The sequence below is a fragment of the Tachyglossus aculeatus genome, chromosome 14, assembly GCF_015852505.1.
Source record: "Tachyglossus aculeatus isolate mTacAcu1 chromosome 14, mTacAcu1.pri, whole genome shotgun sequence".
In the NCBI taxonomy this organism is placed as follows: domain Eukaryota; kingdom Metazoa; phylum Chordata; class Mammalia; order Monotremata; family Tachyglossidae; genus Tachyglossus; species Tachyglossus aculeatus.
Genome location: NC_052079.1, coordinates 16,386,376 through 16,405,402, shown reverse-complemented (window position 1 = coordinate 16,405,402; position 19,027 = coordinate 16,386,376). Strand labels below are relative to the sequence as shown.

The following is a 19,027-nucleotide window of genomic DNA, read 5'->3' as shown; positions in this document are numbered from 1 at the left end:
AAGTGAAGATTCAGACTAACAATATAGCAAGTTTTTGTTATCCACCGGGCTAATAAATGCAAACTACCACTCCATGTAAAACAAATGTTTCAGTGATCTCTTTCAGATGAAATCTAATGTTCATTCTTCTGTTCAATTCCGCCTTGACCCCTCTGCTGCTTGGTTACCATCCTCTTCGAGAAACTTTGCCTTTGGATTTAAAGAAACACTTGTGGTTCTCCACCTTCCCTGATGGCTCCATTTTGGTTTGCCTTTTTTTTTAAAAAGATATTTGTTAAGCAATTATGTGCCAGGCACGGTACTGAGCATTAGGGTAGATACAAGCTAATTAGGTTGGACACAGTCCCTGGCCCTCATAGGGCTCACAGTCTTCATTCTATCTACAGATGTGGTAACTGTGGCACAGAGAAGTGAAGTGACTTGCCCAAGATCACAGAGCAGACAAATGGTGGAGCCAGGGTTAGAAGCCAGGTCCTGTCTGACGCCCAGGCCCCTTCCCCTAGGTCACAGTTGGCTCACTTTTCCTCTTTCCATGTTTCTGCACAGTTGGTTATCAAAAATACTACAAATACCACCGTGGATGAGCCTGTGGACATCCTTTATTCTGGACCCTCAATCCTTCCTGTTTTACACTTCACTGTGTGAGAGAGTTCAGGAACTCACAAGTTGAAACAGCACCTCTATACAAATGTCTCCCACATCTTCCAAACTGGCAACGTAGGTATTTTCCTTGATTCCTTGCTCTCTTGCAACAATTCCACCCAGTCTGTTGCTCAATCATGTTGTTTTTCCCCCCGCTATAATTGTTTTTTCCTGGATCCATCCCTTCTCTCTACTCTATCACCCTCCTTATTCATTTCCCTGCCTTCAGCTTAGGCTCCAGTCTCTACTTCCCTCTGGCTCTGTGGATTGTTTTCCAATTACTGGCTCAACATCCTTCCTCTAGTCTGGAATTCCTTTTCATGGAATCCACCAGACGCCCCTCTCTTCAAACCCTTTTGAAATCTCACCCAGTCCAAGAGGCTTCTCCCCAATAGGCTTTTCTCCTCCCTGATTCAGATCCTCCCTATTATCACCTCAGCACTTTTGTTCTAATTACTTCCCACTGCACTTCTGTTTATATCATTTTACATACTCTACTCTTTAAGCACTTCTTCCTCTTTATGAATTACTTTACATGCATCCCCCTCTAGATTGAAAGCTTTCATTCAGGGACCGTGTCCAACTTGATTAGCTCGAAACCTGCCCTAGCACTTAGTACAGTAACTGGCACATAATAAGCACTTAACAAATACCATAAAATAATTAAAGTGAAATTAAATTAAAGGTCTATGAGAGTTAGGCAAAATAATGTATTGTAATTACCTATATGTCCTTTGGGCCAGAGCTTCTGCGCACAACTGCCAGGCATCCGGGGAAATCTTTAACTGTTCAAAATAGGCCAGTGCCTGCAACACGCCGAAAAAGAGAAAAATGAAAGAAAAAAGAAAAAGGTGAACATTCACTGTTTCCAAGCCAAAAACCTAAGAGGCAATATTTGAAATCACGCTATCCAGTGGCAGACAACCGCGATTCAGTTTTCATTACACCCTAACCCTATCTGCCCTCCCTTCAGAGCATCTTCTTCAAAATTAAAAATTCAAACAATGAGGTCATGAAGAAGTTCAGAATTACCTATTTCCATGCCAAAAATATTCTGAGTGCTTCCCGAAGTGGCAGTACAGGTGAAAGTGGAATATAAAAAACATTCAGGGCATAGGATATTGAAAACATTATCTGATTAATTTTCTTGCTGGGTTAGGGTTTGGGATGTTATATAGGAGAGTGACTTTATCCTTTAATATGCAGTCTGCATTGTTGTTCCTAGAGAGGACAAGACTGAGGTCATTTAATTAAGTGTCAAAACAACCCCTCGATGTGCACAATTGATATGTATTGCTTTGTACACAAAACCACAGAAAGTTATGGTGACTTTGGTCAAAGCTACCTTGACCAACCCCATGCCAGAAGGCAGGAAATCTCATCCAAAGCAAAACTATGGTTCTTTGAAATAATAGATTGGTAAAAGATAGACTAAACACCTCAAGCAGCAGGAAAGAACCCTTGAGTTATTTCTAGCGTGAGGTTTGCCTTAATTTTTCTGCTAACTACCCAACGCCCAGGGTCTAGGAATGGGAAGTACAAGTTGGCAACGTATTCATTCATTCAATCGCATTTATTGAGCGCTTTATTGAGTGCGGTAGCCTCGTCTCTAGCTGGTGAGAAATGGGAGAGGGGGTTTTGGAGACAGAGGAGGAAGCGAGAAAGACACCCCTCCGTTCTTCTATAAAGTGGGAGCTGGGTTCTTGCTTTACTAAAAACTCCCATTTTAATGCTCACAGTGCACGGCTTGGCAAGCAGCCGGTACCTCTGTCATTCGTATTTATTGAGCGCTTACTGTGTGCAGAACACAGTACTGAGCTCTTGGGAGAGGACAATACAACAACAGACACAGTCCCTGCCAGAAGACCGTTCCCCAATTCTGTCACGTTCCCTCCAAAATGGGCAGTGGAAGCGTGTGCAATGGCATATTGAGCGTGTCTCCATCATCATCATCAATCGTATTTATTGAGCGCTTACTATGTGCAGACCACTGTACTAAGCGTCTCCATCAATCGATCAGTTGTGCTTTCTGTGTGCACAGCACAGTACCTCCTTCTACCTCACACTTCAGAAAGTTCACAGTTCTTGAAAGCCTTCTAATTACCATCGTGGGTAGAGAATATGTCTACGGACTGTTAAAACGTATTCTCCCAAGCGCTTAGTAGTGCTCTGCACACTACCTGTATATCCTGTATATATGCTTGTACATATTTATTACTCTACTTATTTATTTATTTTACTTGTACATATCTATTCTATTTATTTTATTTTGTTAGTACGTTTGGTTTTGTTCTCTGTCTCCCCCTTTTAGACTGTGAGCCCACTGTTGGGGAGGGACTGTATATGTTGCCAACTTGTACTTCCCAAGCGCTTAGTACAGTGCTCTGCACACAGTAAGCGCTCAATAAATACGATTGATGATGATGATGATGATATACGTTTGTATGTATTTATTACTCTAATTATTTATTTTATTTGTACATATTTATTCTATTTATTTTATTTTGTTAATATGTTTTGTCTTGTTGTCCGTCTCCCCCTTCTAGACTGTGAGCCCGCTGTTGGGTAGGGGCCGTCTCTATATGTTGCCAACTTGGACTTCTCAAGCGCTTAGTATGGTGCTCTGCACACAGTAAGCGCTCAATAAATACGGTTGAATGAATGAAATGAATGATAAGGACCACTGATTAACTGAAGCCTGCACTTGCTCGTTGTAACTGTCACGACTCTTCCATCAGCCCACGGTGCTAATTTTGGTTAATCTGAAAGCAACCTCATCATAAAAAGCATACCGGGTTTACCAGTGACCTTAAATTAATCGAGAAGACAACAGAACCTCATTCCATTTCATTTTACAGAAACGAGAAGCCTAGTGATTGGCAGAGAAGCAGCGTGGCTCAGTGGAAAGAGCCCGGGCTTTGGAGTCAGAGGTCACAGGTTCAAATCCTGGCTCCACCAATTGTCAGCTGTGACTTTGGGCAAGTCACTTCTCTGTGCCTCAGTTCCCTCATCTGTAAAACGGGGATTAGGACTGTGAGCCCCCCGTGGGACAACCTGATCACCTTGTAACTTCCCCAGCAGTTAGAACAGTGCTTTGCACATAGTAAGCGCTTACTAAATGCCATTAAAAAAATGTCTCTCTTTCTCATACACACATACATACACAGTTCTTTTCTGGTTCAGCCCCGCATAGAGAAGCTCAAGCTATAGGATGGCCGCCCCTACCCAAGACCTTCTGCCCCAATCGCACAGTGAAGACGCTCTCGTTACGGAAGAACCGCGTGCGCCAGTTCGTGACAGTTATTCAGTTAAGTCGAAATAAGTCGGACAACCCCTGTCGGGATCCTGAAAGCAGAAATGGGTCATTTTCCACGCGTACGTTAGATGCTGAACTGGATGTGAGCTTTGTTCTTAACTTAATCAATCAATCGTATTTATTGAGCGCTTACTGTGTGCAGAGCACTGTACTAAGCGCTTGGGAAGTACAAGTCGGCAACAAATAGAGACTGTCCCTACCCAACAGTGGGCTCACAGTCTAAGAGTCACAGTCTAAACTTAACCTGAAGATTAAACTGAAACGAGGCTCTGCAAGCGGAATTCATTCATTCAACCGTATTTATTGAGTGCTTACTGTGTGCAGAGCACTGTACTAAGCACTTGGGAAGTACAAGTTGGCAACATATAGAGACGGTCCCTATCCCCTCCCCATCCCCCCCGGCCTTACCTCCTTCCCCTCCCCACAGCACCTGTATATATGTATATATGTTTGTACATATTTATTACTCCATTTATTTATTTATTTTATTTGTACATATTTATTCCATTTATTTTATTTTGTTAATATGCTTTGTTGTCTGTCTCCCCCTTCTAGACTGTGAGCCCACTGTTGGGTAGGGACCGTCTCTGTATGTTGCCAACTTGTACTTCCCAAGCGCTCAATACAGTGCTCTGCACACAGTAAGCGCTCAATAAATGTGATTGAATGAATGAATGAATATGTTGCCAACTTGTACTTTCCAAGCACTTAGTAGAGTGCTCTGCACACAGTAAGCGCTCAATAAATATGATTGAATGAATGAATGAATGAACAGCGGGCTCACAGTCTAGAAGGGGGAGCCAGACAACAAAACAAAACATATTAACCGAATAAAATAAATAGAATAAATATGTACAAATAAAACAAATAAATAGAGTAATAAATATATAGAGTAACAAACATATATACATATATACAGGTAAATGATAGTATAAATAGAGTAACAAACGTATATACATGTAAATGATATATACAGGTTTCTGCATCTGAAATGATGCAGAAACCTGGAAAATAATCGTTCAGAGTAGTTAAGCAAATTTCACTCACCCTTTGTCTGAAGTCAGCATCGGCATTTGGATTTAACCCTAAAAGGGCCTGTTCATCCATGCCTGCTGCTATACTCCGAGGTCCTTAATTTTAATGAACTTGCCCGCTACTCCTCCAATAGAAGCCACAAACATCTGCACACACAAAAAAAGTCAGAATTAAAAGAAGAACAGTACTGATTGCAACCGACTATTTTCCAAAACATAAAAATGGGTTGAGCTTATTGCCACAGTGAACGATTTTTACCCAATTAGCCTTAAAAAGAGTTCTTGGCAAGCGACGAGACCAGAAATGGTCTTCTAAACATTTTTCCATTTTTTCCCCAGAGGGTGGGAAGGCCCTGAGATTTGACACGCAAAATCCTGCCCTGCCTGAATTTGAACCCAGGTCGTCTTAAGTCCCAAGCCCACGCTCTATCCGCCAAGTCAGGCTGCTGGAGTCCATCCCACCTACACACTACACTCTGGATCAATCACCTTGTAATCTCCCCAGCGCTTAGAACAGTGCTTTGCACATAGTAAGCGCTTAACAAATACCATCGTTATTATTATTATTATCTTCCTCTGGGCTACGCTACTCCCCGCCTCCAAAACCTCAAACCATTGGGTGTAAGACTCTCCCTTCCAGCTGTCTCTTCTTACCTATATAAAGCGCTTAGTACAGTGCTCTGCACACAGTAAGCGCTCAATAAATACGATTGATTGATTATATAAAGCCACTTTTTTCAGGAAACCTCTCCCAATTCGCCCACACCTCCAGTCAGCCATTCTAGCACTGTGAGCCCACTGTTGGGTAGGGACTGTCTCTATGTGTTGCCAATTTGTACTTCCCAAGCGCTTAGTACAGTGCTCTGCACATAGTAAGCGCCCAATAAATACGATTGATTGATTGATTGATTCTAGCACTTCGGCATATACTAATCACCTTAGATTGATGGCCAACGTCCCTGACGCTCAGCGCTATATTCTTCCCCAGCGCTTCGGACGACACTTTGCACGGAGTAAGTGCTCAGTAAACCCTACTCCTACTATTTAAGTGCTTCCTATGTGCCAAGCGCTCGGCTAAGTGAGAGAAAATCAGGTCGGACACAGTCCCTTTTCCACACAGGTTTTTAATCCCCAGTTTCCGGAGGAGGAAACTGAGGCCCAGAGAACTTGCCCGAGGTCACACCACAGGAGAGTGGTTGGGAAGCAGCGTGGCTCAAGGGAAAGAGCCCGGGCTTTGGAGTCAGAGGTCACGGGTTCAAATCCCAGCTCCGCCGACTGTCAGCTGCGTGACCTTGGGCAAGTCACTTCACTTCTCTGGGCCTCAGTTACCTCATCTGGAAAACGGGGATTAAAACTGTGAGCCCCTCATGGGACAACCTGATCACCTTGTAAACTCCCCAGCGCTTAGAACAGTACTTTGCACATAGTAAGATGGTAACAAATGATGGTAACAAATACCATTATTATTATTATTATTATTATTATTATTATTATTATTATTACAGCTGGAACCCAGGTCTCCTGATTCCCAGAACCATGTTCGTTTGATGGTACTTGTTAAGCGCTTACTATGTTCATTCATTCAATCGTATTTATTGAGCGCTTACTGTGTGCAGAGCACTGTACTAAGCACTTAATGTGTCAAACACTGTTCTAAGTGCTGGGGTATATATAAGTACCTGTACATATGTTTGTACATATTTATTACTCTATTTATTTATTTAGCTTGTACATATCTATTCTATTTATTTTATTTTGTTAACATGTTTGGTTTTGTTCTCTGTCTCTTTATTTATTTTACTTGTACATATCTATTCTACTTATTTTATTTTGTTAACATGTTTGGTTTTGTTCTCTGTCTCTATTTATTTATTTATTTTACTTGTACATATCTATTCTATTTATTTTATTTTGTTAACATGTTTGGTTTTGTTCTCTGTCTCTATTTATTTATTTATTTTACTTGTACATATCTATTCTATTTATTTTATTTTGTTAACATGTTTGGTTTTGTTCTCTGTCTCTATTTATTTATTTATTTTACTTGTACATATCTATTCTATTTATTTTATTTTGTTAATATGTTTGGTTTTGTTCTCTGTCTCCCCCTCCTAGACTGTGAGCCCACTGTTGGGTAGGGACTGTCTCTAGATGTTGCCAACTTGTACTTCCCAAGCGCTTAGTACAGTCCTCTGCACTCAGTAAGCGCTCAATAAATACGACTGATTGATTGGGGTAGGTACAATTCAATTAGGTCAGACGCAGTCCCTTGTCCCACGTGGGGGCTCACAGTCTTAAGTAGGAAGGAGAACAGGTACTGAACCCCCATTTTACAGTTGAGGAAGCTGAGGCACAGAGAAGTGAAGTGACTTGCCACGGGTCACACGGCAAGCAAACACCAGCGTCAGGATTAGAACCCAGGTCCTCCATCTCCCAGGCCCGAACTCTTTCCACTAGGCCGCGCTGCTTCTCTTACTAATCAATCAATTGTATTTATTGAGCGCTTACTGTGTGCAGAGCACTGTACTAAGCGCTTGGGAAGTACAAGTTGGCAACATCTAGAGACGGTCCCTACCCAACAGCGGGCTCACAGTCTAGAAGGGGGAGACGGACAACAAAACCAAACATATTAACAAAATAAAATAAATAGAATACTACTATCTTACTACTACTGCGTACTTTGGATTAATTTCCTTTTCATTCATTCATTCATTCAATTGTATTTATTGAGCGCTTACTGTGTGCAGAGCACTGTACTAAGCGCTTGGGAAGTACAGGTTGGCAACATATAGAGATGGTCCCTACCCAACAGCGGGCTCACAGTCTAGAAGGGGGAGACGGACAACAAAACCAAACATATTAACAAAATAAAATAGAATACTACTATCTTACTACTACTGTGTACTTTGAATTAATTTCCTTTTCATTCATTCAATTGTATTTATTGAGCACTTACTGTGTGCAGAGCACTGTACTAAGCGCTTGGGAAGTACAGGTTGGCAACATCTAGAGACGGTCCCTACCCAACAGTGGGCTCACAGTCTACAAGGGGAAGACGGACAACAAAACAAAACATATTAACAAAATAAAATAAATAGAATAAATATGTACAAATAAAATAAATAGAGTAATAAATATGTACAACCTTTTGTTTCCGTCATTTCTGAATGGACTACGCTATGCTTGCATCTTCTATTTGAGCTTGAATAAAAACACGGGGTACAAATGACCCAAATCGGCCTGTTAAAGACGGAAAACATCAGCACATAAAGATATCGATGTACGAGCCCCCATTTGGGTAGGGACCGTCCCTATATGTTGCCAACTTGGACTTCCCAAGCGCTTAGTACAGTGCTCTGCGCACAGTAAGTGCTCGATAAATACGATTGAATAAATGAATGATTACTAAATTCAAAGGCGTAAAATGATTTTGACATAATTGCGCAAGGAAAGCTCATTTCAGGGCAACTCTTGTCGGTCAATTAAGAACAGGGTAGTTCTGTGGTTGGGAACCCAATTACCCCCTCCAAAAAAAATTAAAATTAAAAGAGGAAGAGCCAACTCACCCTCTCTGTAACAGGAATTAAAATTCTTTTGATCCCTCTGTGGTTATTCTGTCGCAAGTGTTTCTGCTCTCATTTCTGGGTGCCAGTCTAATTAAATGCGTGTTTCTCACTAAGAACTAATTACTGGTTTCCCAAGTACTGTTCTTGTTTTTCTGGTTATAGGTATATGTCTCAGGGGTTGCCAACCACGCCAGAACGGGAGAAGGGCAGAAGGTGGTACTAGACACCAATCAATCGTATTTATTGAGCGCTTACTGTGTGCAGAGCACTGTACTAAGCGCTTGGGAAGGACAAGTTGCAAACGTATAGAGACGGTCCCTACCCAACAGTGGGCTCCCAGTCTAGAAGGGGGAGACAGAGAACAAAACCAAACGTATTACAAAATAAAATAAATAGAAATGGAGAGAGAGAAACAGAGAGGGGGCAGAGAGACAGGGAAAGAGAGGGAGAAATGGAGAGAGAAACAGAGAGGGGGCAGAGAAACAGACAAAGAGAGGAAGAAATAGAGAAATCAATCAATCAATCGTATTTATTGAGCGCTTACTGTGTGCAGAGCACTGGACTAAGCGCTTGGGAAGTAATGAAGAAATGGATTTCATCTGCGTTTGCCAAGAATGAACGCGTCTGGAATGGGCAAGCAGGTTATGTTGGAAGGGAGTGTGAACTATCCTGGGATGAAAAGCAGCAAGGCCTCATGGAAAAAGCACGGGCCTGGGAATCATTCATTCATTCAATCGTATTTAGTGAGCGCTTACTGTGTGCAGAGCACTGGACTAAGCGCTTGGGAAGTACAATCAATCGATCAATCGTATTTATGGAGCGCTTACTGTGTGCAGAGCACCGGACTAAGCGCTTGGGAAGTCCAATCAATCGATCAATCGTATTTATGGAGCGCTTACTGTGTGCAGAGCACTGTCCTAAGCGCTTGGGAAGTCCAATCAATCGATCAATCGTATTTATGGAGCGCTTACTGTGTGCAGAGCACTGGACTAAGCGCTTGGGAAGTAATGAAGAAATGGATTTCATCTGCGTTTGCCAAGAATGAACACGTCTGGAATGGGCAAGCAGGTTATGTTGGAAGGGAGTGTGAACTATCCTGGGATGAAAAGCAGCAAGGCCTAATGGAAAAAGCACGGGCCTGGGAATCATTCATTCATTCAATCGCATTTATTGAGCGCTTACTGTGTGCAGAGCACTGTCCTAAGCGCTTGGGAAGTCCAATCAATCGATCAATCGCATTTATGGAGCGCTTACTGTGTGCAGAGCACTGGACTAAGCGCTTGGGAAGTCCAATCAATCGATCAATCGTATTTATGGAGCGCTTACTGTGTGCAGAGCACTGTCCTAAGCGCTTGGGAAGTCCAATCAATCGATCAATCGTATTTATGGAGCGCTTACTGTGTGCAGAGCACTGGACTAAGCGCTTGGGAAGTAATGAAGAAATGGATTTCATCCGCGTTTGCCAAGAATGAACACGTCTGGAATGAGCAAGCAGGTTATGTTGGAAGGGAGTGTGAACTATCCTGGGATGAAAAGCAGCAAGGCCTCATGGAAAAAGCACAGGCCTGGGAATCATTCATTCATTCAATCGCATTTATTGAGCGCTTACTGTGTGCAGAGCACTGGACTAAGCGCTTGGGAAGTCCAATCAATCGATCAATCGCATTTATGGAGCGCTTACTGTGTGCAGAGCACTGTCCTAAGCGCTTGGGAAGTCCAATCAATCGATCAATCGCATTTATGGAGCGCTTACTGTGTGCAGAGCACTGTCCTAAGCGCTTGGGAAGTCCAATCAATCGATCAATCGTATTTATGGAGCGCTTACTGTGTGCAGAGCACTGTCCTAAGCGCTTGGGAAGTCCAATCAATCGATCAATCGTATTTATGGAGCGCTTACTGTGTGCAGAGCACTGGACTAAGCGCTTGGGAAGTAATGAAGAAATGGATTTCATCCGCGTTTGCCAAGAATGAACACGTCTGGAATGGGCAAGCAGGTTATGTTGGAAGGGAGTGTGAACTATCCTGGGATGAAAAGCAGCAAGGCCTCATGGAAAAAGCACAGGCCTGGGAATCATTCATTCATTCAATCGCATTTATTGAGCGCTTACTGTGTGCAGAGCACTGGACTAAGCGCTTGGGAAGTCCAATCAATCGATCAATCGTATTTATGGAGCACTTACTGTGTGCAGAGCACTGGACTAAGCGCTTGGGAAGTCCAATCAATCGATCAATCGTATTTATGGAGCGCTTACTGTGTGCAGAGCACTGGACTAAGCGCTTGGAAAGTCCAATCAATCGATCAATCGTATTTATGGAGCGCTTACTGTGTGCAGAGCACTGGACTAAGCGCTTGGGAAGTCCAAGTTGGCAACGTCTAGAGACGGTCCCTACCCAACAGTGGGCTCACAGTCTAAAAGGGGGAGATGGAGAACAAAACCAAACATACTAACAAAATAAAATAAATAGACTAAATATGTACAAATAGAGTAATAAATACGTACAAACATATATACAGGTGCTGTGGGGAGGGGAAGGAGGTAAGGCGGGGGGAGGGGGAGAGGAAGGAGGGGGCTCAGTCTGGGAAGGCCTCCTGGAGGAGGTGAGCTCTCAGTAGAGCTTTGAATCAATCAATCAATCGTATTTATTGAGCGCTTACTGTGTGCACTTTACTAAGCGCTTGGGAAGTACAAGTTGGCAACATATAGAGACAGTCCCTACCCAACAGTGGGCTCACAGTCGAAAAGTCTCTTTGAAGGGAGGGAGATACATCACTTCTCTGGGCCTCAGTTTCCTCATCTGCAATATGGGGGTTCAATACCCGTTCTCCCTCCTGCTTAGACTGCAAAGTGTGTCCGATCTGAGAAACGGCGTGGCTTGGCGGAAGGAGCCCGGGCTCGGGAGTCAGAGGTCGTGGGTTCTAATCCCGCCGCCGCCACTTGTCAGCTGGGTGACTTTGGGCAAGCCACGTAACTTCTCGGGGCCTCAGTTCCCTCATCTGGAAAACGGGGATTAAGACTGCGAGCCCCACGTGGGACAACCTGATTACCCTGTATTTCATTCATTCATCCAATCATATTTATTGAGCGCTTACTGTGTGCAGAGCACTGTGCTAAGCGCTTGGGGAGTCCAAGTTGGCAACATCTAGAGACGGTCCCTACCCAACAACGGGCTCACAGTCTAGAAGGGGGAGAAAGTTCTTCATTCGTTCATTCATTCAATTGTATTTATTGAGCACTTACTGTGAGCAGAGCACTGTACTAAGCGCTTGGGAAGTACAAGTTAGCAACATTCATTCAATCGTATTTATTGAGCGCTTATTGTGTGCACAGCACTGTACTAAGCGCTTGGGAAGTACAAGTTGGCAACATATAGAGACAGTGCTGTACTTACCTTAGAGCTTAGAACAGTGCTTGGCACACAGTAAATGCTTAACAAATACCATTATTATTCATTCATTCACTCAATTGTATTTATTGAGCGCTTACTGTGTGCAGAGCACTGTACTAAGCGCTTGGGAAGTCCAAGTTGGCAACAAATAGAGACAGTCCCTACCCAACAATGGGCTCACAGTCTAGAAGGGGGAGAAAGTTCTTCATTCGTTCATTCATTCAATCGTATTTATTGAGCACTTACTGTGAGCAGAGCACTGTACTAAGCGCTTGGGAAGTACAAGTTAGCAACATTCATTCAATCGTATTTATTGAGCGCTTATTGTGTGCACAGCACTGTACTAAGCGCTTGGGAAGTACAAGTTGGCAACATATAGAGACAGTGCTGTACTTACCTTAGAGCTTAGAACAGTGCTTGGCACACAGTAAATGCTTAACAAATACCATCATTATTCATTCATTCACTCAATTGTATTTATTGAGCGCTTACTGTGTGCAGAGCACTGTACTAAGCGCTTGGGAAGTCCAAGTTGGCAACAAATAGAGACAGTCCCTACCCAACAATGGGCTCACAGTCTAGAAGGGGGAGAAAGTTCTTCATTCGTTCATTCATTCAATCGTATTTATTGAGCACTTACCGTGAGCAGAGCACTGTACTAAGCGCTTGGGAAGTACAAGTTAGCAACATTCATTCAATCGTATTTATTGAGCGCTTATTGTGTGCACAGCACTGTACTAAGCGCTTGGGAAGTACAAGTTGGCAACGTATAGAGACAGTGCTGTACTTACCTTAGAGCTTAGAACAGTGCTTGGCACATAGTAAATGCTTAACAAATACCATCATTATTCATTCATTCACTCAATTGTATTTATTGAGCGCTTACTGTGTGCAGAGCACTGTACTAAGCGCTTGGGAAGTCCAAGTTGGCAACAAATAGAGACGGTCCCTACCCAACAACGGGCTCACAGTCTAGAAGGGGGGGAAGAGCCTAGAAGGGGGAGAAAGTTATTCATTCATTCATCCATTCAATCCTATTTACTAAGCACTTACTGTGTGCAGAGCACTGTAGTAAGCGCTTGCGAAGTACAAGTTTGCAACATTCACTCATTCCTTCAGTTGCACTCATTGAGCGCTCACTGTGTGCGGAGCACTGTACTAAGCGCTTGGGAAGTCCAAGTTGGCAACATCTAGAGATGGTCCCTACCCGACAGTGGGCTCACAGTCTAGAAGGGGGAGACAGACAGCAAAACAAAACATACTAACAAAATAAAATAAATAGAATAAACGTGTACAAGTAAAATAAATAATATGTATATATATATATATTTATATACACACACACACACACACATATATTTATATATCTAAAGAATGTGGGCCTGCCCTCACCCTCCCCATCACGCGGTGGTGACTGCCCAAGGCCTCCGGGTCCCTGCCTGGGGCGGATGGACTCTCCCAAGCGCTTAGTACAGTGCTCTGCACATAGTAAGCGCTCAATAACTACCAATAATTGCTAACTGGGGTCGGCGCTCGAGGGATGGAGTGTGAGTGTGTTGTGTGTGTGGGGGGGGCGGATGGGGACTATTGGACTCTCCCAGGCGCTTAGCACAGTGCTCTGCACATAGTAAGCGCTCAATACATACCAGTCAGTGCTGGCTAAGTGGGGTTGGGGGGCTGGGGATGGGGAAAAGTGTGTGTGTGTGTGTGTGTGTGTGTGTGTGTTTGTGTGTCAGGGGAGGGAGCATGGGAACTGTTGGGCTCTCCCAGGCGCTTAGCACAGTGCCCTGCACATAGTAAACGCTCGACAATTACCAATGATTGATAACTGGGGTTGGAAAAGAGAGTGTGTGTGTGTGTGTGTGTGTGTGTGTGTGTGTGTGTGTTGGGGGGGTGGATGAGGGCTGTTGGGCTCTCCCAGGCGCTTAGCACAGTGCCCTGCACATAGTGAGCGCTCAGTAAGTACCAATGATTGATAACCAGGGGACTGTCTCTATATGTTGCCAATTTGTACTTCCCAAGCGCTTAGTACAGTGCTCTGTACATAGTAAGCGCTCAATAAATACGATTGATGATAACCAGGGTCGGAGGGCAGGGGATGGGGCACAATGTGTGTGGGAGTGTGTGTGTTGCGGGGGGGGGGGGGAGGGAGGGGACTTTTGGGCTCTCCAAAGTGCTCAGCACAGTGCCCTGCACATAGTGAGCGCTCAGTAAATACCAATGACTTATAACGGGGGGCTGGGGATGGGGCAGAGTGTGTGTGTGTGTGTGTGTGTTTCTGGGGGGCCGGCGGCAGATGAGGACTGTTGGGCGCTTAGCACAGTGCTCTGCACCTAGTGAGCGCTCAATAAATACCAATCAATAATTGCTAAACGTGGTCGGGGGGCAGGGCACAGTGTGTTTGTGAGGGTGTGTGTGTGTCGAGGGGAAGACGGATGGGGACCGTTGGGCTCCCCCAGGAGCTTAGCACAGTGCACCGCACCTAGTGGGCGCTCAATAAGTACCACTCAATAATTGCTAAACGTGGTCGGGGGATGGGGCACAGTGTGTTTGTGAGTGTGTGTGTGTCGAGGGGAAGGCGGATAGGGACCGTTGGGCTCCCCCAGGCGCTCAGCACACCGCTCCGCACCTAGTGGGCGCTCAATAAGTACCACTCAATAATTGCTAAACCAGGTCGGGGGCGGGGCACAGTGTGTTTGTGAGTGTGTGAGAGAGTGTGTGTGTGTGTGTGTGTGTGTGTGTGTGTGTGTGTGTGTGTGTGTGTCGAGGGGAAGGCGTATGGGGACCGTTGGGCTCCCCCAGGCGCTTAACACAGTGCACCGACCGCACCTAGTGGGCGCTCAGTAAGTACCACTCAATAATTGCTAAACGTGGTGGGGGGGCGGGCACAGTGCGTTTGTGAGTGTGGATGTGTCGGGGGGGGGGGGGGGGAGGCGGATGGGGACCGTTGGGCTCCCCCAGGCGCTTAGCACAGTGCTCTGCACCTAGTGGGCGCTCAGTAAGTACCAATCAATAGTTGCTAAACGCGGTCGTGGGGGGGCCACAGTGTGTTTGTGAGTGAGTGTGAGTGTGTGTGTGTGTGTGTGTGTGTGCGCGCGCGTTGAGGGGAAGGCGGATGGGGACTGTTGGGCTCCCCCAGGCGCTTAGCACAGTGCTCTGTACCTAGTGGGCGCTCAATAAGTACCAATCAATAATTGCTAATCGTGGTCGGGGGGCGGGGCACAGTGTGTGTGTGAGTGAGTGTGTGTGTGTGTGTGTGTGTGTGTCGAGGGGAAGGCGGATGGGGACTGTTGGGCTCCCCCGGGCGCTTAGCACAGTGCACCGCACCTAGTGGGCGCTCAATAAGTACCACTCAATAACTGCTAAACGTGGGTGGGGGGGCGGGGGATGGGGCACAGTGTGTGTGTGTGTGTGTGTGTGTGTGTGTGTCGAGGGGAAGGCGGATGGGGACCGTTGGGCTCCCCGAGGCGCTCAGCACACTGCTCTGCACCTAGTGGGCGCTCAATAAGTACCACTCAATTGCTAAATGTGGTCGGGGGGCGGGGCACAGTGTGTGTGTGTGTGTGTGTGTGTGTGTGTGTGTGTGTGTGTGTGTGTGAGTGTGTGTCGAGGGGAAGGAGGATGGGAACCGTTGGGCTCCCCCAGGCGCTTAGCACAGTGCTCTGCACCTAGTGGGCGCTCAATAAGTACCACTCAATAATTGCTAAACGTGGGTGGGGGGCGGGGGATGGGGCACAGTGTGTGTGTGTGTGTGTGTGTGTCGGGGGGGAGGCGGATGGGGACTGCTGGGCTCCCCCAGGCGCTCAGTACACTGCTCTGTACCTAGTGGGCGCTCAATAAGTACCAATCAATAATTGCTAACAGGGGTCGGAGGGCGGGGGATGGGACACAGTGTGTGTGTGTGTGTGTGTGTGTCGAGGGGAAGGCGGATGGAGACCGCTGGGCTCCCCCAGGCGCTCAGCACACTGCTCCGCACCTAGTGGGCGCTCAATAAGTACCAATCAATAATTGTTAAACGTGGGCGGGGGGCGGGGGATGGGGCACAGTGTGTTTGTGACTGTGTGTGTGTCGGGGGGGAGGCGGATGGGGACTGCTGGGCTCCTCCAGGCGCTCAGTACACTGCTCTGTACCTAGTGGGCGCTCAATAAGTACCAATCAATAATTGCTAACAGGGGTCGGAGGGCGGGGGATGGGACACAGTGTGTGTGTGTGTGTGTGTGTGTGTGTGTCGAGGGGAAGGCGGATGGGGACGGTTGGTGTCCCCGAGGCGCTCAGCACAGTGCTCCGCACACAGTGGGCGCTCAATAAGTAGCCACCCGCGCTTACCTTCCCGTTCAGTCCATCCGGCGGCGGCGGTGGCGGCGCCCGCGCATGCGCGCGCCGGTGAGCGTGCGTTGGGAGGGGAGGAGGGACGCGCGCATGCGCGGGCGGCGAAGGAGGGGGGCGCGCGCATGCGCGCGCAGCGGGTCCAGCGTGGCTGCCGGGGAGGGGGTCACCTCCCACCCCGGAAGCGGAAGCGCCGCTCGAGCACGCGCTCGCAACCCGGCGACACCGCCCGCCGCCTACAACTCCCGGCGGCCGTCGCTTCAGAACGTCAGTGCGCACGCGCGCACACGCCTCCCTCCACGTGAGACGAGGCACCGCCCCCCCCCACGAGGTGCATGCCGGGACGCCCGGCCCTGTGCGCGCCGCGTGGCCTTCTGGGATTTGTAGTCAAGGACGCCTCATTTTTAGGGTATGTAATCATAACAATGATCTTATTAATGATTATAATAATAATGGCATTTGTTAAGCTCCTGATATGTGCCAACCCTGTTCTAAGCGCCGGGGTAGATAGATACAGTAGGCATATGGGTTTGCTGGGTGTCTATATGGACTGTCTTATAATAATAATAGTAATAATAATAATAATAGTAGTAATAATAATGACATTCATTAAGCGCTTACTATGTGCAAAGCACTGTCCTAAGCGCTGGGACTGTCTTATAACTATAATAATGAAAATGAACGCATTTATTAAGCGCTTACTATGTGCAAAGCACTGTTCTAAGCGCTGACACTGCCTAATAATGATAATAATGATAATGGCATTTATTAAGCGCTTACTATGTGCAAAGCACTGTTCTAAGCGCTGGGACTGATAATAATAATAATAATAATAATAATAATGGCATTTATTAAACGCTTACTGTGTGCAAAGCACTGTTCTAAGCACTGGGACTGTCTTATTATAATAATAATAATGAGGGCATTTATTAAGTGCTTACTATGTACAAAGCACTGTTCTAAGCGCTGGGACTGCCTTATAATAATAATGAGGGCATTTATTAAGCGCTTCCTATGTGCAAAGCACTGTTCTAAGCGCCGGGACTGTAATAATAATAATAATTATAATAACAATAATGGCATTTATTAAGCGCTTACTATGTGCAAAGCACTGTTCTAAGCTCTGGGACTGATAATAATAATAATAATGGCATTTATTAAGCGCTTACTATGTGCAAAGCACTGTTCTAAGCAATGGGACTGTCTTATAGTAATAATAATGATGGCATTTGTTAAGCGCGTACTATGTACAAAGCACTGTTCTAAGCGCTGGGACTGCCTTTTATACTAATAATAATAATGATGGCATTTATTAAGCGCTTTCTATGTGCAAAGCACTGTTCTAAGCGCTGGGACTGTCTTATAATAATAATAATAATGATAATGGCATTTATTAAGCGCTTACTATCTGCAAAGCACTGTTCTAAGCGCTGGAACTGTCTTATACTAATAATAATAATAATAATAATAATAATGGCATTTATGGAGCGCTTACTATGTGTAAAGCACTGTTCTAAGTGCTGGGACTATCTTATAATAATAATAATAATAATAATAATGGCATTTATTAAGCCATGTGCGTGGTTCAGTGGAAAGAGCTTGGGCTTTGGAGTCAGAGGTCGTGGGTTCAAATCCCTGCTCTGCCACTTGTCAGCTGTGTGACTTTGGGCAAGTCACTTCACTTCTCTGGGCCTCAGTTCCCTCATCTGGAAAATGGGGATGAAGACCGTGAGCCCCCCCGTGGGACAACCTGATCACCTTGTAACCTCCCCAGCGCTTAGAACAGTGCTTTGCATATAGTAAGCGCTTAATAAATTCCATCATTATTATTATTATTTGTCAGCTGTGTGTCTTCGGGCAAGTCACTTCAATTCTCTGGGCCTCAGTTCCCTGATCTGTAAAATGGGGATGAAGACTGTGAGTCCCCCCGTGGGACAACCTGATCACCTTGTAACCTTCCCAGCGCTTAGAACAGTGCTTTGCACATAGTAAGCGCTTAATAAATGCCATTATTATTATTATTATCACTTGTCAGCTGTGTGACTTCTGGCAAGTCACTTAACTTCTCTGTGCCTCAGTTACCTCATCTGTAAAATAGGAATGAAGACTGTGAGCCCCCCATGGGACAACCTGATCACCTTGTAACCTCCCCAGCGCTTATAACAGTGCTTTGCACATAGTAAGCGCTTAATAAATGCCATCATTATTATTATTATTATGACTGATTTTTTTTTGGCCAGCGGTGGTGCAATACCACAATAGCCAGGAGGTGGCAGCAGAGCTCTAGTTCATTCATTCATTCATTCATTCATTCATTCAATCAATTGTATTTATTGAGCGCTCACTGTGTGCAGAGCACTGGACTAAGCGCTTGGGAAGTCCAAGTTGGCAACATCTAGAGACGGTCCCTACCCAACAGCGGGCTCACGGTCTAGAAGGGGGAGACAGAGAACAAAACCAAACATATTAACAAAATAAAATAAACAGAATAAATATGTACAAATAAAATAAATAAATAGAGTAATCAATCAATCAATCAATCATATTTATTGAGCGCTTACAGTGTGCAGAGCACTGTACTAAGCGCTTGGGAAGTACAAGTTGGCAACATATAGAGACTGTCCTTACCCAACAGTGGGCTCACAGTCTAGAAGGGGGAGACAGACAACAAAACCAAACATATTAATGAAATAAAATAAATAGAATAAATATGTACAAATAAAATAAATAGAGTAATCAATCAATCAATCATATTT

General features: G+C 45.2%; 1 protein-coding gene across 2 annotated transcripts in view; it reads right to left on the bottom strand.

Annotated features, from left to right (window-relative positions):
* XPOT (exportin for tRNA) overlaps positions 1 to 16,337 on the bottom strand; it is a 45,666-nt gene extending 29,329 nt beyond the window's left edge. For both annotated transcript variants that reach the window (XM_038756385.1, XM_038756386.1), the window contains exons 1-3: positions 16,272 to 16,337; positions 5,006 to 5,139; positions 1,366 to 1,448 (exon numbers count right to left, since the gene is read on the bottom strand). In XM_038756385.1, coding sequence (XP_038612313.1) covers positions 1,366 to 1,448; positions 5,006 to 5,065 — 143 coding nt within the window. In that variant the 5' untranslated portion in view covers positions 5,066 to 5,139; positions 16,272 to 16,337. The remainder of the gene's footprint in view (positions 1 to 1,365; positions 1,449 to 5,005; positions 5,140 to 16,271) is intronic.
* Between the last annotated feature and the right edge of the window lie 2,690 nt (positions 16,338 to 19,027).